This window comes from Vigna radiata, chromosome 9, assembly GCF_000741045.1.
Source record: "Vigna radiata var. radiata cultivar VC1973A chromosome 9, Vradiata_ver6, whole genome shotgun sequence".
NCBI classification, from domain to species: domain Eukaryota; kingdom Viridiplantae; phylum Streptophyta; class Magnoliopsida; order Fabales; family Fabaceae; genus Vigna; species Vigna radiata.
In genome coordinates, this window is record NC_028359.1 from 921,219 (window position 1) to 938,471 (window position 17,253).

Genomic DNA, 17,253 nt, shown 5'->3' on the forward strand with positions numbered 1-17,253 from the left:
ATAAAAAAGTAAAAAGTATTTATTTAAGTAAATTCAAGAGTATTTTAATAATTTTAAAATTTAATTTAAAATAAAAAAGTAAAAAGTATTTATTTGTTGCATGAGTAGTTATTATCTTTTATTATATATTTTTTAAAAAGTAATTAATTTTTAAAATAAAAAATAAAATAAAAGCTGATTATCTTTTAAAATAGAAAATAAAGTAAAAGATAATAACTACGACCAATTAAATAACAAATAAATAATTTTTATTTTTTATTTCAAATTAAATTTTAAAATTATTAAAATACTCCTAATTTAAAGTTATGTTTTTTTTAAAAGAATTTTTTTTAACTTAACTAATTAAAAAAAAACCTAAACCATATATATATATATATATATATATATATATATAAAGTTTGTAAGTTATTAAGTTATGAAAGTTTTGTGAGATAATATAGAGGGTATAAAGGTTTCTCAGCAATGGAGAGAATCCAAAAAGAAAAAGCATGTATTTACAGACATCACAATCAAGCATGGCAGAATCAATGACCAAAGTGAGTGATTCCATCAGAAGAGGGTAAGTGGGGCTTAGAGCAGATGTCCCAAATTTCATCCTTCCCCAATCAATCAATAATCATATTCATGGTAACTTTGGTTCATATATATCTCTGCAAATTACATACACTATTTCTTTTTCTGTTGCATTTATTGAGCAACAATTCGGTTCGGTGCTTTTCCACCTTCCACCTAATGCTTTTACACTATCAATGCTACTCTCTCACTTAGAGAGACATATACTGCACGGATATTCTTCGAAATAATTCATCAATCTAAATGTTAAATTAGATACACATTATAAAAAATCAAAAGAACAGGATTTATATACATATAGATATTTTCAATAGTGAAAGGTGTTTTAAAGTGGTGTCAAAAGTAAAACCGTGAAGACTTGACTCAAAACGAACAATATCTTACCATGTGTGAAAATCTAGTCTAGAAGTGAATTATTAATCCGATCAAACACACAAAATATATGACATAACATTATTGGGTTTTGAGGTGTTTGAAAGCCTCAAATCTTTATTATGTTTTGAATTTATGAAAAAAAAGTAGATTGAAGAGGGTTTGTCTCCAAATTTGGAAGCCCCTTGTTCATCTACTTGATGGATGAGGAAAAACATTTGGGGTTAGACAGTTTGGTCCAAAGGGTATAGGAAGGTATGGTTGGTGAAGGACAGGCATTAAATTTCATGTGCCCCACTGCACCAGTCTGAGATGCATCAGAGGTGGGTAAGATAAAAGGGTTAACGAATTAGGATGCAAGAAAATGGCTCCTGTAGCTTTTACTATTCAAGTTTTTTTATCCTTTACTTTCTCACATTAAATGGAAGACTCAGATTCGGTTGAAAAAGAAGCTCTAGAGAAACAAAACAGATAGCTTCCAAGAAAGAGGAAATAAATTCCAAGAGGGACAAGTGAAAGAAGGTTGGATAGCACTTGCACATCATCTTCACACACCACATGCTTCGTTGCAGTTACTTTTCTTTTCTTTTTTTTTTCTCTTCTGCATATGCAGATATTATGGTCCCAGAATACCAGCAGCTCCTGGACCACCATTCAAGTTGGTTAATGATTTTCTTGGTTGATCATCACTTCAGGAATTTTGTTCAAAGACACATAATTATATCCTATTTTGTCATCATCTTGTAATGTTATACAACATACACAACTAATAACAACACTAGTTCTCAACCTTAAGCAGTACATAGCATCCTAACCAGAAAAAAAAAACATCATTCCCAGATCACTTTCAGGTTACAAGTGGGAACAAAAGAACTAAATTTTAAGTCTAATTCAATTTTAAAAAACCATACGAATAAGATTAGATCACATTCTTACCGATTTGTTTTTGGTATGACTGATTTACTAACATAGACTATAACATTGTTTGTATCACAATTAGATTTTCAAAATATATACAGTAATTATGAGAAAAGTGGATGATGGTTTAGGATCAGATTTATGAATAGAATAAAACATATGGGGAGAGAAATTAGATATCCTTAATTAGCACTTCACTTCCGAAACAATTAATCTCAAAACTTTCGGCTATAAAGATGTGTTTTCCAGAAAGAAAGAAAGAAAAAAGTGTGTTTGAAGCAATTTGGAACAAATGCTTGTGCTCTGGTTATAATGAGGAGCTTCTTTATTGTTATAGTGAAAGTTGTTTTGTACATATGAATTGACGTGAACCTGACTCAAAAGCTTTTGCTGATGAGTCAAAAGGTTGATCCAAACACCATGGAAAGAAAAAGAAACTCTATATGATGAAGAGGGAGAGAGAAAGAAATGGAAAATGAGAGAGAACTTAACTTGCATAGCTTGTAATAACAGTCAAAGAGATCAACTAATACCATTTGTACAATGCATCATAGTTCATCTGAGAACAAAATGAAAACGAGTTCATGAAGACTACATCATGTTAATACTTTTATGGTTTATCTCGAAATCTTGATGACCCATTTGAATTTTGGCAAGGATCTTGGAGGGTGCTGCAAATCTAGCTGAGAATGAGCGAGAAACGTTATCTGGGTCGGTGGAATAGCCATCATCGAAGTTGTGTAAGTAGGAGGTAGGATCGTACTGAACATGGAAGACTGGTGAAGGTCTAAAGAATCTTCTTCTCTCTCTCTTTATCTTCCTCCACAAAGCTTTCCAGCTTCCCATCTTCAATCTGGTCAGGAATTCGTTCACACACACAATGGGATCGTAGCCAATTCTCTCATAGCTTTGCCAACTGCTGTTGCTTATGGTGCTTAGACAGTGACAGTTTTCAAGGTTCATGGTGTACAGAACTAGTAGCACAGATAGAGAAGAGAACCTTGGGAGGAGAAAAAATGGTTTAGGGGACCAAGGTGTTTGAAGTGCATGCACTAAGCCTATTTATATAATGGAAAACTTCTTTTATCAACTCATCACCACCACCTCAGCATACCATGTACTTACAATAGGATAGGATCAGAAAAAAAAAAAGTGTCAAAAGTACTGTAAAATCTCTTTGACCACTTTTTTTTGACAACTTTTTCATAACGCATGTGAGATAATGATCCAATTTAAATATTTTTTTAGAATAAATTCAAACAGACCAATAAAATAGTTACACATATCCTGTTGTTAAAAAGTTATCATAATCCATTAATTATAAAGATAAATATGTTTATTTTCTAAAATTTAAGTTTTAAAATCGTGTTTTAAACTGATATTTAAATTAAAACGTGTCAAATCGTATAAATAGTTAAAATATTAATCATAAAAGTTTAAAATATGTTAAACAGCATAAATAGTTCAAAGATTAATTATTAGCACATTAAAAAGACTTTATACAATTAGATTAAGAAAATAGTTCAAAGATTAATTATTAGCACGTTAAAATGACTTTATACAATTAGATTAAGAAGATCATATTAATTTGTTTTCAAAGTCTGAAACAAAAATATGTTAAAGTTTGGAATAGAAATAAATTAAAATTTTACATCAAAATTAAAGAATTAAAACCATATTGAGTACTAAATTATAATTCAACAGTGTTAATATTTTTTTCTTGTGATGTCACCAATTACATCACCTTTTGAAATTGTTCCATGGCTATATATGTTTGTATGTTGTCCAATGGGTCAAGGGGGTATAGTTTGTTGAGTAAGTCACATTGGAGCAACATAAACAATAAACAAAACAAAGAGATAATTATTTTATGCAAAGAAACTGCTTATTCAAACACCTAAGTCCCATCCTATGAATTTGATGTGCAAGAATGATAAACAAGAAAAATATAATTTGATACACATAAATTTTTTATATTTATTTTGACACTATCTTTTTCTATTTTATACTCTCTTTTTTTCTTAAAAAATACAAAAATATATATTTTTATTACCATTTTACTCTTGTATTGTACATTAAATGAATGTAAAAGTGTTTCATAGTACCATTACTTTATAAGCAATATGATTCTACTATGAAATGACACACTTAAATCTTTTATATTCATTTGACACTATCTTTACTTACTTTTTACTCTATTTTTTTTAAAAAAGTACAAAACTTTGTATATTTATGATCATTTTACCCTTATACACTGTGTCAAATGAAAGTAAAAGTATATTATGATACTATTACTCTTTTGTTATATAATAATTTTTTGTGTTTTCGAATTCACATGGAGTTGTAAGCAAAAGGTAACCCTTGTAATAAGCAACGATTTGAGGAATTTTTTATTTGTCTTTTTTGATGCACAAGCTTTTTGGTTCATTGTAAGACCATAAACCACCCTATAAATAAAGAATGGTCGGTGCTTAAGTGTTGGAGTTTAGGACTTAATTAATGGTTTCAAATTTTTAAATGTGTTTAAGCCCTTATAATATGGTCCTTTGGTTTGTACAAGTGTTTGGTTTCAATTTCACATGCTTTTCAATCGGACAATGAGATTTTAACAATTTTTTTTAACAATTTTTTGACAATAAGACACGTGTTATTATTTTATTTGTCTGTTTGAATTTATTCTAAAAAAATATTTGAAACAGACTAATTATAAACTGTCACGTATGTATTGTGAAAAAATTGTAAAAAAAGAATTGTTAAAGACACTTTTTATTTTTGAATCAATGTGAAAAAAGTTAATGTGTGCTAATCCAATGTTGTTTTGTTGGCCCACTCTATATTCCCTCTCATTACCCTTTTCTTACCCTAATTTTTTTATGTCACTGCCCAATGCTGCTTCTTTCTAAAGGTATTTTATTATTGTTTGAAAATAACTTAAAAGGGGGAACAAATGAAGTTGAAGAAAAAAGTAAAATTGAACAAAAAAGAGGTATCTCATATTGCTCTCAAAAATGTTTGCTGGACATTAAATGGAAAAGAAAGTAAAGAGGATAAAAAGGGCAAAAGATTAAAGAAAGAAGAGAAAAGGAGAAAACAAAAGAAAATCTATGAGAATTGTTGTTTGTAAAGATTACATGTTACTTTTTGGTTTTATGTCATTTTCTCCATTTATATTTTTCTTTTTTTTATTAAATGCCCAAGTAAGAGAGAAGAAAATTAAAGTTATGACATGCTTAATTTAAAAAAAAAAAATCTTTAATTTCTTTACATTATAAATACTTATAAAAAGGTGCATGGTATATTTTATTCAAAGCAAAATTATTAGCTTGGTTTGGAAATAAAGTAGGACTAAGAAGTTGATGATGAAAAAGGTGAGACTGATTTATACTCACAAAAAAGGGAAAAAGTTATCATACGATGCTCTCAAAGGTTAAGTGGACCATTATCATTTTTCTTATTTTAAAATTAAATATGACTTGATGACAGAAAATTATACAAAAAATGGGATCTGATAAATAAATTAATTAATTAAAAAAAAACTTAGTTATTTTGATGATTGAAATGTTACAATAATGATGGTGAAAATACAATCATTGGAAGCAGATCCTAATATCATATACCATATTAGAGTATGTGGGCATTGATTCTTCCAAACTTGAATGATGTCATTTACACAAGTATGCATGCTGCATATGGTGGAAGACAGAGATGTTTTGAGGCTTCACCATGTTTCTTCTCAGTCCTTCAGTTCATCATTGAAATGAAAAACAGAGTCAGTGAAGCAAAGAAAATAGTGACAGAATAATTGAATGCCATCAAAAGCTTACCTTGTAAATACAGTGTTGAAGAATAATTGCATGGCTTTTTGTATTCACCAAAACCTCACATGCCAGTATTATCTGTTGGCATTTTCACAGACACAACATCACCACATTAAGAACATCAGGAACATAGATCATGTTTCAGATCCCATATCGAATCATAATCTAATAATAATATATAGATAAAGGTAAACTTGGAATTAGATTAAAGTTTATATTGACAAGCATGTGTGATCGTCCCGTCAATCATAAAAATCAAACTCTAAACAAGATTAATTATTAAAAACAATTAAATTAATCCTAAGTTAAGTTATTATTTATTTAGAAACTTAATTATTTAATTATGTATTTATTATCGAATTGTTTCGATAAATACAAATTTAAATGTCATAGTATTTTCTGTTAGTCACATTCCATAAAGATAATTTATGTAAAAAGACAAAAATTTTATCCCACAAACCGAAACATAGAATTTATTTAAAAAGAAGTTTATGGTCTGTAATGTGTGGTATTTGATTTCATGTTGAATATGCCTAGTTTTTGCATTTTCTAAAAATATAATAAAATTAAGATAAATAGTAGTCCAATTAATTAAGTATTGATATATTTTGTTTTCAGTATAATGAAAAAAAAAACAATTTTAGTAAAAAATATAAATTTAAAATTTTTAACAGTTTATTCAAGATTAAAATTATTAAATACTTCAATTTTATTACCTTAAAATTAAGAGGGATGGGAATGCTGAGAAAGCCGAATTCGCCAGCGACCTCAATAACGGTATGAAAGTAGACTTCACCCTTCGCCATGTCCTCCAGCAAATGGGCCACCTCGGTAGACGGAAGCCCACTAAACTCCAGATCACCGTCCACGTTCGTTGAGGCCCAACCTCGCACGTGCCACCCCTCCGATTCCACGTGACCCATCTTCTTTCCCCGATACTTCACCCCGACGTCCACGTCCGCCAGGTCCAGCCAGTACATGCCGCGGTTCTTCACCACCACCGACAGCGTTATCCACACGTCCGCGCCCACCGGCGGAAGCGGGTGCACCCTCACGCGCTTCACGCTCATCCGTTCTATCTTCAGCTCCGGACTCCACGGCCACAACACCAGCGACCCCGCCGCACAAACCACCATCGCCACCGTCCACTTCAAAAAACAAAAACGTCTTAAAACGATGCAGTTCGACGGAGATGCCTTCGCCATTGCTTCAGTTTAACTCACATGAACTTCGCTAAGTAACTATATACTCACTACTTCTGCGTAGATGAAGGGTTTCACTTACGCTCATGTTTTGTTTCATCTTAGAATGCTTGTCTTGTCTCCTTGCGCGAAATTGTGCTCCGCTTTCCCTTTTGTTTGACTTACGTATGCCACTGTTTCTTTGCTACTAAAGTATGTTTAAATGGAAATTTCCTCTGTTTTCTTTCAATATTAGAGGATAGTTCATCTCTATTTATTCATTTTTCATAGGCACAAAAAAAAAATGGAGGAAAGGAAAGAAGTAGCAAACAAAATTTCTTGCAATGAAGACTTCGTTAATCCTGAAATTCTGATGTATGTTTATAATCTGACATCATTAGTGTTTTACATACAACAACGTTGTGATTTGAATCCTAAACATATAAAGAGTTAGAAATAATAGAGCTTGAATAATGAATCAAAGAAACTATGTTATATGTCTATAGATGCTGAGACAGGACACGACATAAATGTCCCAGAATAGATCAGATGAAATCGTGTCACTGCCAGCATTAAAGAATAAACAAACCAAGTAAGAGAAAGAGAAAGAGAATGTTTTCTCTGGTGTGGCTGCATTTTTTCTTATCTCTGTCGAAGAGCTAAAAGACGAGCTCTCAAATCATCATAATCGGGTAGATTCGGATGCACACGCCTTGCACCACCCCGCATTCCAGATTCTAAGGAAATTGTTCGTATATGCCCTTTTGATGTTTCCACAGCAGTGTTGGATTCAGAAGGAAGAGATTTTCCTCTGACATGTGGGCTTCTACGCCTTCTGGTTTGCTCAGTATCATGTTCTGGTTGTTGAGAAGGATAACGTTTTTTTCTGTCTGACTTCATTCCACCTGAATCTGGTGTTGTTGCAGTGTCAACATGTGTTGTTTTCTTTGAATCACTTTTGTTGGTCTTTTGTTTTAGATAGGGAGGCGGAATGCGCCAAAAGGAAGAAATTGGCCAGTTGGTTTCAGCTTTTTCAACTTCATCCTCAGATATGCTTCCCAATGAACTTGAACTGGTACCCTTTCTACCATCATTAGATGACAGACTTGTTTCATCATCACTGCTACTGTTTTGATGAATCCATGAGTCGTCATTCAAATCCTTCCTTCCTACTCTTTCCTTTCCTTTTGATCCATTGAAATCTTCTCCAGGCTTCCCCTGAAACCATAACCATTATACATTTCTCTTATGTTGAAAGGACTAAAATATAGGGTTAATTATGTTTTTTTTCTCTCTAAACTATAAAAGGATTTTGGTTTTCGTCTCTAAGTTGGATACAGTCTACAAGTTTTCCTCTTGTCAACATCTTAACGTATAGATGGTTAACATTGTTGGATGAGAAACATTGTATTCATGCATTTCTTAGTATAGGATCAGGATCAAAGTTTGAGATATCAAAATCATATATTATAGTTTACTTATCAAAGAGATACTTAACCCTAAAATATATGATCTCTCTTGTCTTGAAGGGTTAAAATACACTTGATCTGATCACGAATTCAAATTCATATTTTGGTTGAAACATATGCTTATTGACTACATAGACTTACTTCACGTAATGACGACTGTGTATAAAGTCTTTCTCTAAGAGACTTGTCATCCCATTCTATGGAGAACTCTTGTGCTATATCATATAATAGTCCAATCTTCATTTCTCTTGTAGGTAGATCTTGCCTCAGCCTCTCAACAAACTGAGGAAAGTAATTGTTTAAGTTTTAAGAACAAAAGGATGTCACGAAGAAAATTCAGTAATTTATCCAAGTAATGAACATGTATTTATGAATGTGCATGTGTTATGAGGGTGAAGTCATTGATTTACCTCTTTGTTTAGATAAGGTTCAAGAGAATTCCCATATTTTTCGGTAAATAATGTTCTGAGCTCAAGCAATTCTGGCAGATCACCAAATCTTGCAGCAGCATATATCAATGATGGCACAGCTTCCTTGCATTCATCAGGGCAATCCCTGTTCAGGGAGATTAAAAGATTATCAACACAAACTCTCGTTAATGCATTGTAGCTATAGACAAGAAAGAGATGAAACACAAAAATCTACTTTAAATTCAATGTTTCATGTTTAGTCTATCAGGGAGGAGGTTTACTAGAGATACAATATTAATGAGAGTTGAACCCAATCATATAAGAAATTGACACCATTTTCTACAAAAACTCTTGAAATAATGAGTTAATAGATCTTTAATTTTATATTTTATTTCATTTTCTCATTTTAACCCAATATGAGATTTGGATTCACATTTGGATTCTTAACCCATAAACCCCTCAACATTATGTTTATAAACTCCTCAATATCATTAATTTTGTGCGTGTATGGGAAGTGAAGAAAACAGAACAATATTCTAGTGCATATGATGAGAAACATACTTCTGCTTAGCTAGGTCTTCAACATGATCTGATATGCACCCAACAAAGTTTTCAACGAGTTCATAGCAGGATAACATTTTCTGCTCTAACAGAAGTCCATTAGCCTGCTTCAAACGCAAAGAATCAACAACTGGTGTAACTTTAACGGCATACAACATCATCACATGCACAAAATGGATCAATATAAGAATTATACCAATCTTTTTTTTGAGTCTTAGTTGAAAAGTGATTGCATCTTCAAAATTGAAAACTATAATGCAAATTGTACCCTTGTATATGCATCGTATTCGAGGCCAAGCCTTAGAAGCTCTGCGATGTCACTCTTCAAAAACTTCAGCACTGCTTTCTTCCTATTCTGTATTCTCTCCAGCCGAATTTTCAAAGCCTTCACGTAAGACAAGCTGGTTTTTTTAGTGAAACACAACCAAAAATCAGTAAGAAAAGAAAAATTTTCCCATAAAAGGTTGAGAGGAAAAGTAGCAGAGTGGAGGTTAGTGCTGTACCATTTTGAATAGAACCTGGGCTTCAATAGCCACCGAAACATTTTGTGTCCTAGAATCTGAAAAGACCAAGTTTGCTGAAAATGGAAAATGACTTTTGTTGGGTATCTTAGATGCTGTGTTATTGTTAAATAACTAGAAGTATAGAATCTGAAGATCAAGTTACGCAAGAATCAGCATTGAGGAGGCCTCAAAGAAAAGAAATGGAGAGGCTAATCACTGGGGGTAAAATCAGAAACCAGACTAAGAAAGAGACCTCAACAAATTATCCTAAGAGCTAGGAAATCTAGAGAGAAAAAGGGCATCTTAAGTCTGCAAAATTAACCAATAAAAAGGTTGAACAACTTTGAGGGAACATATATATATATATATATATATATATATATATATATATATATATATATATATATATATATATANATATATATATATATATATATATATATATATATATATATATATATATATATATATATAGAGAGAGAGAGAGAGAGAGAGAGAGAGAGAGAGAGAGAGATCTAAGTTATGACTATAAGAGTTATATATTCAGTACGATGTGGCCAACAAAAGAAGTTCCAAGCTTGTCCACCAAGAAACAAAAAATTGAAGCCAAAAAGACAGTAGCAGATTGGTGAAAAAAAGGGTCTTAACTTGAAGCTTGCATCACAGTTAGATGGAGGACAAGAGAAAAAGAAACAGTTATGAAATTAGCTGTCAGTTTGATACTCTGAGAAATTGCATGTGCATAAGAAAAGGAGAAAGGAAAAACAACTTCTGTAAAGTAGTACTTTTCTTCTATGTATGTGTGACAGTTACAGTGTTGAAAATGATTTACCAGTATCAATTAGGATTAACATGGTTCCAATCTATGTTTGTTATATTAATAAGCATCTACTTATACTTATAATCCTTCAGTAATTTATGAATTAAGTATACTTATTTAATATTGGGTGTACCAAAACATAATTGAACCACAAACATTAACTGGCATTACAAGAATGAAACTGAGATGTTACTGTGATAAATGAAAGGATAGTGATCAAAAGGGTGATTCTTATTTTGTGTAATGTAAAAGATTATGACCTCCTTTAACATGATCATTGCTTGCTGTCAACAGGGATTCAGAAAGTGATGTATAATGAAAGATGTCACAAGCAATGACAAGTTAAAGTTGGCGTAAATTTGAGGCCAGGGACAGGTAGGGTATGTTCATGCGTTGAATCAAATATTGTTTATTTCTTGTTCAGTAATTCAGCAATATAGTATTCAGAAAGCATGGAAAAAAGAAGCTACAAAGTTACATTGAATGAGTTTCTTTTTGCGTGCTCCTTTTTCTTACTGAGAAATTGGAGTCAACTTGCGTGACCCTTGACTTGATCCTTGTTCTTTATTCTAAAACTATGCTTGTTAGATTCCTTTTTTAATGTTCACTTGATCACTTTGCTTGGTGATCAAGAATACTCAGGCTTTTCTCACACATGAGGATCATAACTGATGCAAAAACTCAAAAGCGTGCAAGCTTTTTTGCATGATACGAGGGTACGTTGTTGTGAGGTTCTGTTGGGGTAAACATGCTAAATGATGGCTTTCATTGTGTGTCACATGAATGAGTGTATGCATTTAATATCTAGCGGTGAACTTTAATACTATCCCAATCTCACAATATGTAAAGTAAAATTTATATCTACTTATTTATGTACTATAAAATCATTTTATTACGTAAAGTAAAATTTACATCCAGAAATCGTTTTATCACACAAGACTAATGGATCAACTTATGTTAAAAATGACTCTCACTTTAATAACACAAATTTGGAGGCCAAATTCAATTCAAGCATTTATATGTGATAAAACCTATATAAAATATATATGTAAATGTAAACTTTACTTCATAAACTAATTTACTATACTTAAATTCGTTCATATAACTACAAAAAAGTCGTCAAACCGTTATTGCAAAGGAAAAAGAAGAGAGAAAATACAAAATATCTAGTTTTGGAGAGCTATTTTGGAAAGTATTTCATATATTTTGGAAAGTTTTTTCTATAAATATTCAAAAACATGTATTCAGAAAGTCAAATTTTCAAAGGTAAAATGCTGGTTTTGAAAATTTGAGTGGGTGAGTGAAGAAATTATGGAGGTGCAGGAGTGAAAGGTTTGTCATTGTGATCATTGAGCCCAATCAGTCTTGTTCTTTCTGCACCAAATAAAAGCTCAACTTCTATATTTATAACAATTATATATGGATTATTTCATTTGGTCTATAAAAATTATATTTCTATTTTACTAATATCTTTGAAGGTTATATGCCTTTAGTGTTAATGGCATTTATAAAGTTGCATTCTTTCTATATGGGTTAAGTGTTGAATTATAATTTACTTATATTTATTTAATTTATTTTTTACTCTTTTTTTTTTTATAAAAATATAAAAAATTATCCTTTTATAATTATTTTATTCTTACAACATACAAAGGAATATAAATATGTGTAATATGAGGAATAATTATACTGTGTTAAAAACTTTAAAAAAATATATTTAGATACGTAAATTTTTTACATTTATTTCACATTATTTTTTTACTCTCTTATTTAAAAAAAATATATATAAAAAAAATATTTTTTTTATGATTATTTTATTTTTATAGGTGTATTAGATCATACCATTAGTCACACTCGAGAAAGAAAAATGATTCTTTGACACACCTAAATTTTATACATTAATTTGATATTGTCCCTATTCACTTTATTCTTTTTTCTTTCTTGAAATAATACAAAAATTTACATTTTTATGACCACAAATGATTCTTTGACACACCTAAATTTTTTACATTCATTTCACACTACTCTTATTTATTTTTTACTCTCTTCTTTCTTAAAAACTACAAAACTTTACACTTTTTTGGACTATTTTATCCTTATATTTCTGTCAAATAAATATAAAAGTGTGTCATAGTATTATGAAAAATGATATTTTAACACCAATTTTTGACACCATTTTGACATTGCACACGTGTCAAAATGTGGTTGAACGATTTCAAATTAAAAAAAGGTGAGGTAAGGATATATTTGGAAGAAAAAAACAAAAGTTTTTTTTTAATTTGAAATCGTCTAACCACATTTTGACACATGTGCAGTATCAAAATGGTGTCAAAAAAATTACTGTTAAAATATCATTTTTCTAGTATTATTAATCTTTTATGACCATTTTATATCTGTGTTGTGTGTCAAATGAGTGTAAAGTTACCATTACTCCTCCAGAAATGACAACAAGCTTGGATCTTTAACTCAACATCCAAATCTATTGCTACTTTTCCCAAGATGAATCAACTTGGTGTAAGAGATAAGAGTTGAATCTGTGAAAGAAAATGCTACCTAAAACAGTTCTGCATTTGAGACACAGTTCTAGCTACCACATGGAGTGTCTCGAAAAGTAAAAAAATGGTTCCTTCAACGACATCATTCACCAGTTTTTTACACCTTTTGAAACACCTGAACCCGACACATTCATTTCTGGTATGGTATCTACCAGACAAACCTCAACACAGTGGTGAGAAAATGGAAGAAACGGTTTTCTCGATGAAGAAACTCACGTCGCACTAATCGGTCCAAGTTAAGGTTGCGGGGAAGCAAATTGGCAGAGTGCAAAATCGTTGTCAAAGTTGGTGTAGGTTCGCACACCAGTGCTGTTCCCAGCTTCACCAATGACCACAATGAACACAGCTTCAGAGGCATCAGAATCTGCAAAAAGGACCGCATTCTCACGTTATACCATTGCTGACAACGTTAATGTTGTCGGTATCAGAAAAACATGCAACAGATCGGTGTGTTTGTGAGCATGCAAGAGAGAAGGATCATACATACCATGTGAAATTTTTATGTCTTTTTTTCGTAAAAGGAAGTAGAAAATGATTCAGATGCAGTTAAGCAGTGATTTCATGAGAGTAGAAACTGTGAAATCTGCGAATGCTTGATGTGATGAGATATGTTCATAATATATAGAGAGAAAAAAACAGGCTCGGTTGAAACAAACGCCACCAACTTCTGGGCATTGTTTCTTTCAACATCGGGTTCATCGACACCCAACCCTTCCAAACAAGATTATATAGATATTTTATTGCTAAATATACTTATTTTTTATACAAACATGATTCAGTGGGTCAAATTTTCACTTTTTTTTTTTTTTAATTTCTTAACAAGCATATGAATGTATTATTGGATGACATACTTTTACATTCATTTGACATACAGTATAAGAATAAAATAATCATAAAAAATGTAAAGTTTTTTATTTTCAAAAAAGAAAAGAGTAAATAAAAAAAATATAATTAAAATGAATGTAAAAAAATTAAGTATATTAAATAATTATTCTTCTATCTAAATGTCTCTTTTAACTAGTAAAAAACTATCAAGACTTACAAACATTTACGTACATAATAGTAAATTGATACACTGTTTAGATTCCAAAAAATAAAATAATTATAAAAAAATAAACAAAATATAAAAAGAAAAAATTATTATTTGACATATCTAAATTTTTATATTCATTTTACACTATTTTTATTTATTTTTTACTCTCTTCATTTTTTAAAAAATAAAAAAATTTACATTTTTATGACTATTTTACCCTTATACTTTGTATAAATGAATGTAAAAATATATAATGATAGTATCGTTCTTTATTTAATACCTAACATAAAAATAATGATCGAATGACACATTTTAATATTTATTTGACACACGCTACAAAAATAAAATAATCATAAAAGAGATAAGTTTTTGTATTTTTTTAATAAAGAAAAGAAATAGAAAATAAGAAATAATAACATCAAATAAATTTAAAGTAAATGTGTCTCAAAGTATCACTTTGAGTAAGAATACCTCATCAATTGAAGCAAAATTCAATTTGCTTAAGAATCTGAAGTTAAATCTTAACTACTTTTATTTGGAATATGAGAGTGGTTCAGACAAAAATTCTTTAAATAAACTGTATTTGAATTGATTATTGGGGAATTGGAATTTAATTAAAGAGGTATTTGGCATACTGCCAAAGCTTAAAACTGTTGACCATACATCAGCCACTTGTTTTCTTTTGTCTAGTGTATGGGCTTGTACTTTTACTGTAATTTTAAACTATAAAACAAAATCGAAATTATAATACTAACATAATTAGTTTTAGTCTATACAATGAAAATAAAATTATAATATGACAAATTTCATAAAACATCTGGTTAGAAATTGATGAATGAAATTTAAGTTTAAATTTATTAAAATTTCCAAGTACAAGTTTAAGTATTACATTAAGTAAAAACCATAAGGTTGAACAATAAATATGAATTTTGAATAAAATATATTATCAATTTCTTATTCTGAAATTAGATTTCATATATGTCCAAAATTTTAATACATTTTTTCTCCAAATTGTAAAACTGAATTAATATATTAATTTTTTATGCGTTAAATGATATTTTAATGATTGTTTGAGTTAGAATTTGCTAAATGATATAAACAGTTTGAATATTAGTCTAAAATATCATGTATGTTTAATTAAAATATCATTTAATATATCTAAAGTAAATAATCTGGTTAAACAATACACAAAATAAAAGTGGTAAAATGGGTATGAAATTTTAATTGTTTGAGATAGTTAGCAAAACAGTGGGTGCATGACATTGGTTAGAATTGCAGATTGAGATTTGAGGAAAAAGACTGAAAAGGAATGTTTTTGTGATGTGCTTTTGTTCAGGTTTTAAACCACTGTCTATGAGCGCCCATTGCATTTAAAATCTATGTGCCAATGGAAAACTATTACTATCACATGCTCTGTTTTTACCTAGGTGGATTTCCTTCATTTTTCCAACTTTTCCATATCATGTATATGGCTAAACACATATTAATCTAGTCAATTAAGTTTTATAACTTAGGTATAGTTATATGATATCAACATATTGACGAAAGCGGAGAGTGATCGTCGGTGTAAAAAGTACAAGTATAAGAGGCATAAACAAAAAATGACTCTGATAGCTTTCCAGTAAAAAGAATATAGAAAAAAAAATCAAACATACACTAAAAATTATATAAATATGAGACTAGTTGAAGGATAACTTAAAGGAATTGTAAATTAAACGTGTGTTATAGTATTGTAAAATTATTTTGTGGCTTAAATGACAACTTAATAAATTTATTAACTTTTTATAATAATTATTTTAAAAAGTTATACTTATAGATTTTTTTTAAAAAATAAGAATATAAAAATATTGTATTAGGAAAATGGGTTAAAAGTTATAGCTTTTGTATTATGTCTTTAAATATTGAATGTGGAGTGATAAAATAAAAAAAAAAAAAAAACAGAGAAGTAGGAATAGTATACACGAGAGAGAAATAATGAAGAAAGTATAAAACATAAAAATATAATTTATAATTGGTATTTTTTAATGGTAAGAAAAAGTCTAATTAAATATGACAGAAAATAGAAAATAAGTATATTAAAATTTTTCATAAGACTGAGAATAAATAATAATTAATATATTTTTTCCAAAAACTTTACCTATTTATCACGTTTACGTCAAAGTGACATGTAGTAAAACTGTTAGTTGTTATTTTTTTTCATAATATTTTAACTCTTAGTTAAAATAGTTCATCATGACAAAAAAAGTTTGTTAAAGAATAACATTTGATAAATAAAACAAAATTATATTATATAAGTTGAAATCTCCTTATAAATTAGTTTTATAAGATAGTTTTATAAGAATGAATTGGATTTTTTTTTAATATGATGTTTATTATTTATAACAATATTATTACTTAAAAATTAAATATCAATCCAAACTACATGCAAACATTTCTATAATAATAATAATATATCCATAATAGTTTTTATTTGTTTTAGAAGTACAACAAAATGAAGAAGTCATCATTCATAATAATTTCTTCTTATATTTATTATATTTATGTTTTTAAACTGTTTATCAAGTTTTTTTTGTCAACTTTTGAAATAATGTATACGTTTTCATAAGAAGTGTTTTAGGAAATTGTATAATAAAGTTGGATTATGTTGTCTTTTTCTATATGTTATTTTTTATTTATTTCACTTTATATTACATTATAGAAATCCATGACAAGATATAATTGTCACTTTTTATCTCATATTATTATATTCCACTATTTATTTTATCAATAAATAGATTGTGAACTAATAAAATCTAGGTATATTTTAAATATTTCTATCATACTATAAAATAAGTTATACGAAAATAATATTTTTTTAGTTCTTAAGCGTGCAGAAAAATATTAACACTTATTTTATTTTATATAAACTTTAAATATACAAATTAAATTGATAAAATCTAATTTCATAGATTTTTTTAAAAATTTGACAGTGTTTTTATTTCAATAATGAAAGATAATATTTATTTTAATTTGATTTATGTAAATTTTTGTGAGCGTGAAATGG

General features: G+C 29.3%; 3 protein-coding genes and 1 long non-coding RNA gene across 5 annotated transcripts; 1 reads left to right on the plus strand and 3 right to left on the minus strand.

The window, feature by feature from the left end:
• Positions 1–2,454: 2,454 nt before the first annotated feature.
• LOC106773061 lies at positions 2,455–2,826 on the minus strand. Its single transcript, XM_014659747.1, has one exon. The coding sequence runs from the start codon at positions 2,824–2,826 to the stop codon at positions 2,455–2,457; it is 372 nt and encodes a 123-aa protein (XP_014515233.1).
• A 2,650-nt stretch (positions 2,827–5,476) lies between these two features.
• On the minus strand, positions 5,477–9,358 carry LOC106773062. Its single transcript, XM_022786245.1, has 4 exons — positions 9,252–9,358; positions 6,398–6,918; positions 5,688–5,759; positions 5,477–5,602 (listed from the first exon to the last, which is right to left on the minus strand). The coding sequence occupies exons 2-4, from the start codon at positions 6,884–6,886 to the stop codon at positions 5,597–5,599; spliced, it is 567 nt and encodes a 188-aa protein (XP_022641966.1). The 5' UTR covers positions 6,887–6,918; positions 9,252–9,358; the 3' UTR covers positions 5,477–5,596.
• LOC111242537 lies at positions 6,751–13,109 on the plus strand. The gene is made up of 3 exons (XR_002669675.1): positions 6,751–6,918; positions 10,920–11,341; positions 13,062–13,109. It is a non-coding gene; the product is annotated as an uncharacterized LOC111242537 (long non-coding RNA).
• LOC106773036 lies at positions 6,890–10,148 on the minus strand. 2 transcript variants are annotated; one of them, XM_022786243.1, is made up of 7 exons: positions 9,969–10,148; positions 9,806–9,879; positions 9,571–9,703; positions 9,303–9,406; positions 8,742–8,886; positions 8,473–8,613; positions 6,890–8,080 (listed from the first exon to the last, which is right to left on the minus strand). In XM_022786243.1, the coding sequence occupies exons 2-7, from the start codon at positions 9,844–9,846 to the stop codon at positions 7,505–7,507; spliced, it is 1,140 nt and encodes a 379-aa protein (XP_022641964.1). In that variant the 5' UTR covers positions 9,847–9,879; positions 9,969–10,148; the 3' UTR covers positions 6,890–7,504. The 2 variants fall into 2 exon arrangements, with proteins under 2 accessions (XP_022641964.1, XP_022641965.1); XM_022786244.1 differs by having other exon boundaries at positions 9,571–9,687; positions 9,806–10,148.
• Positions 13,110–17,253: the final 4,144 nt, after the last annotated feature.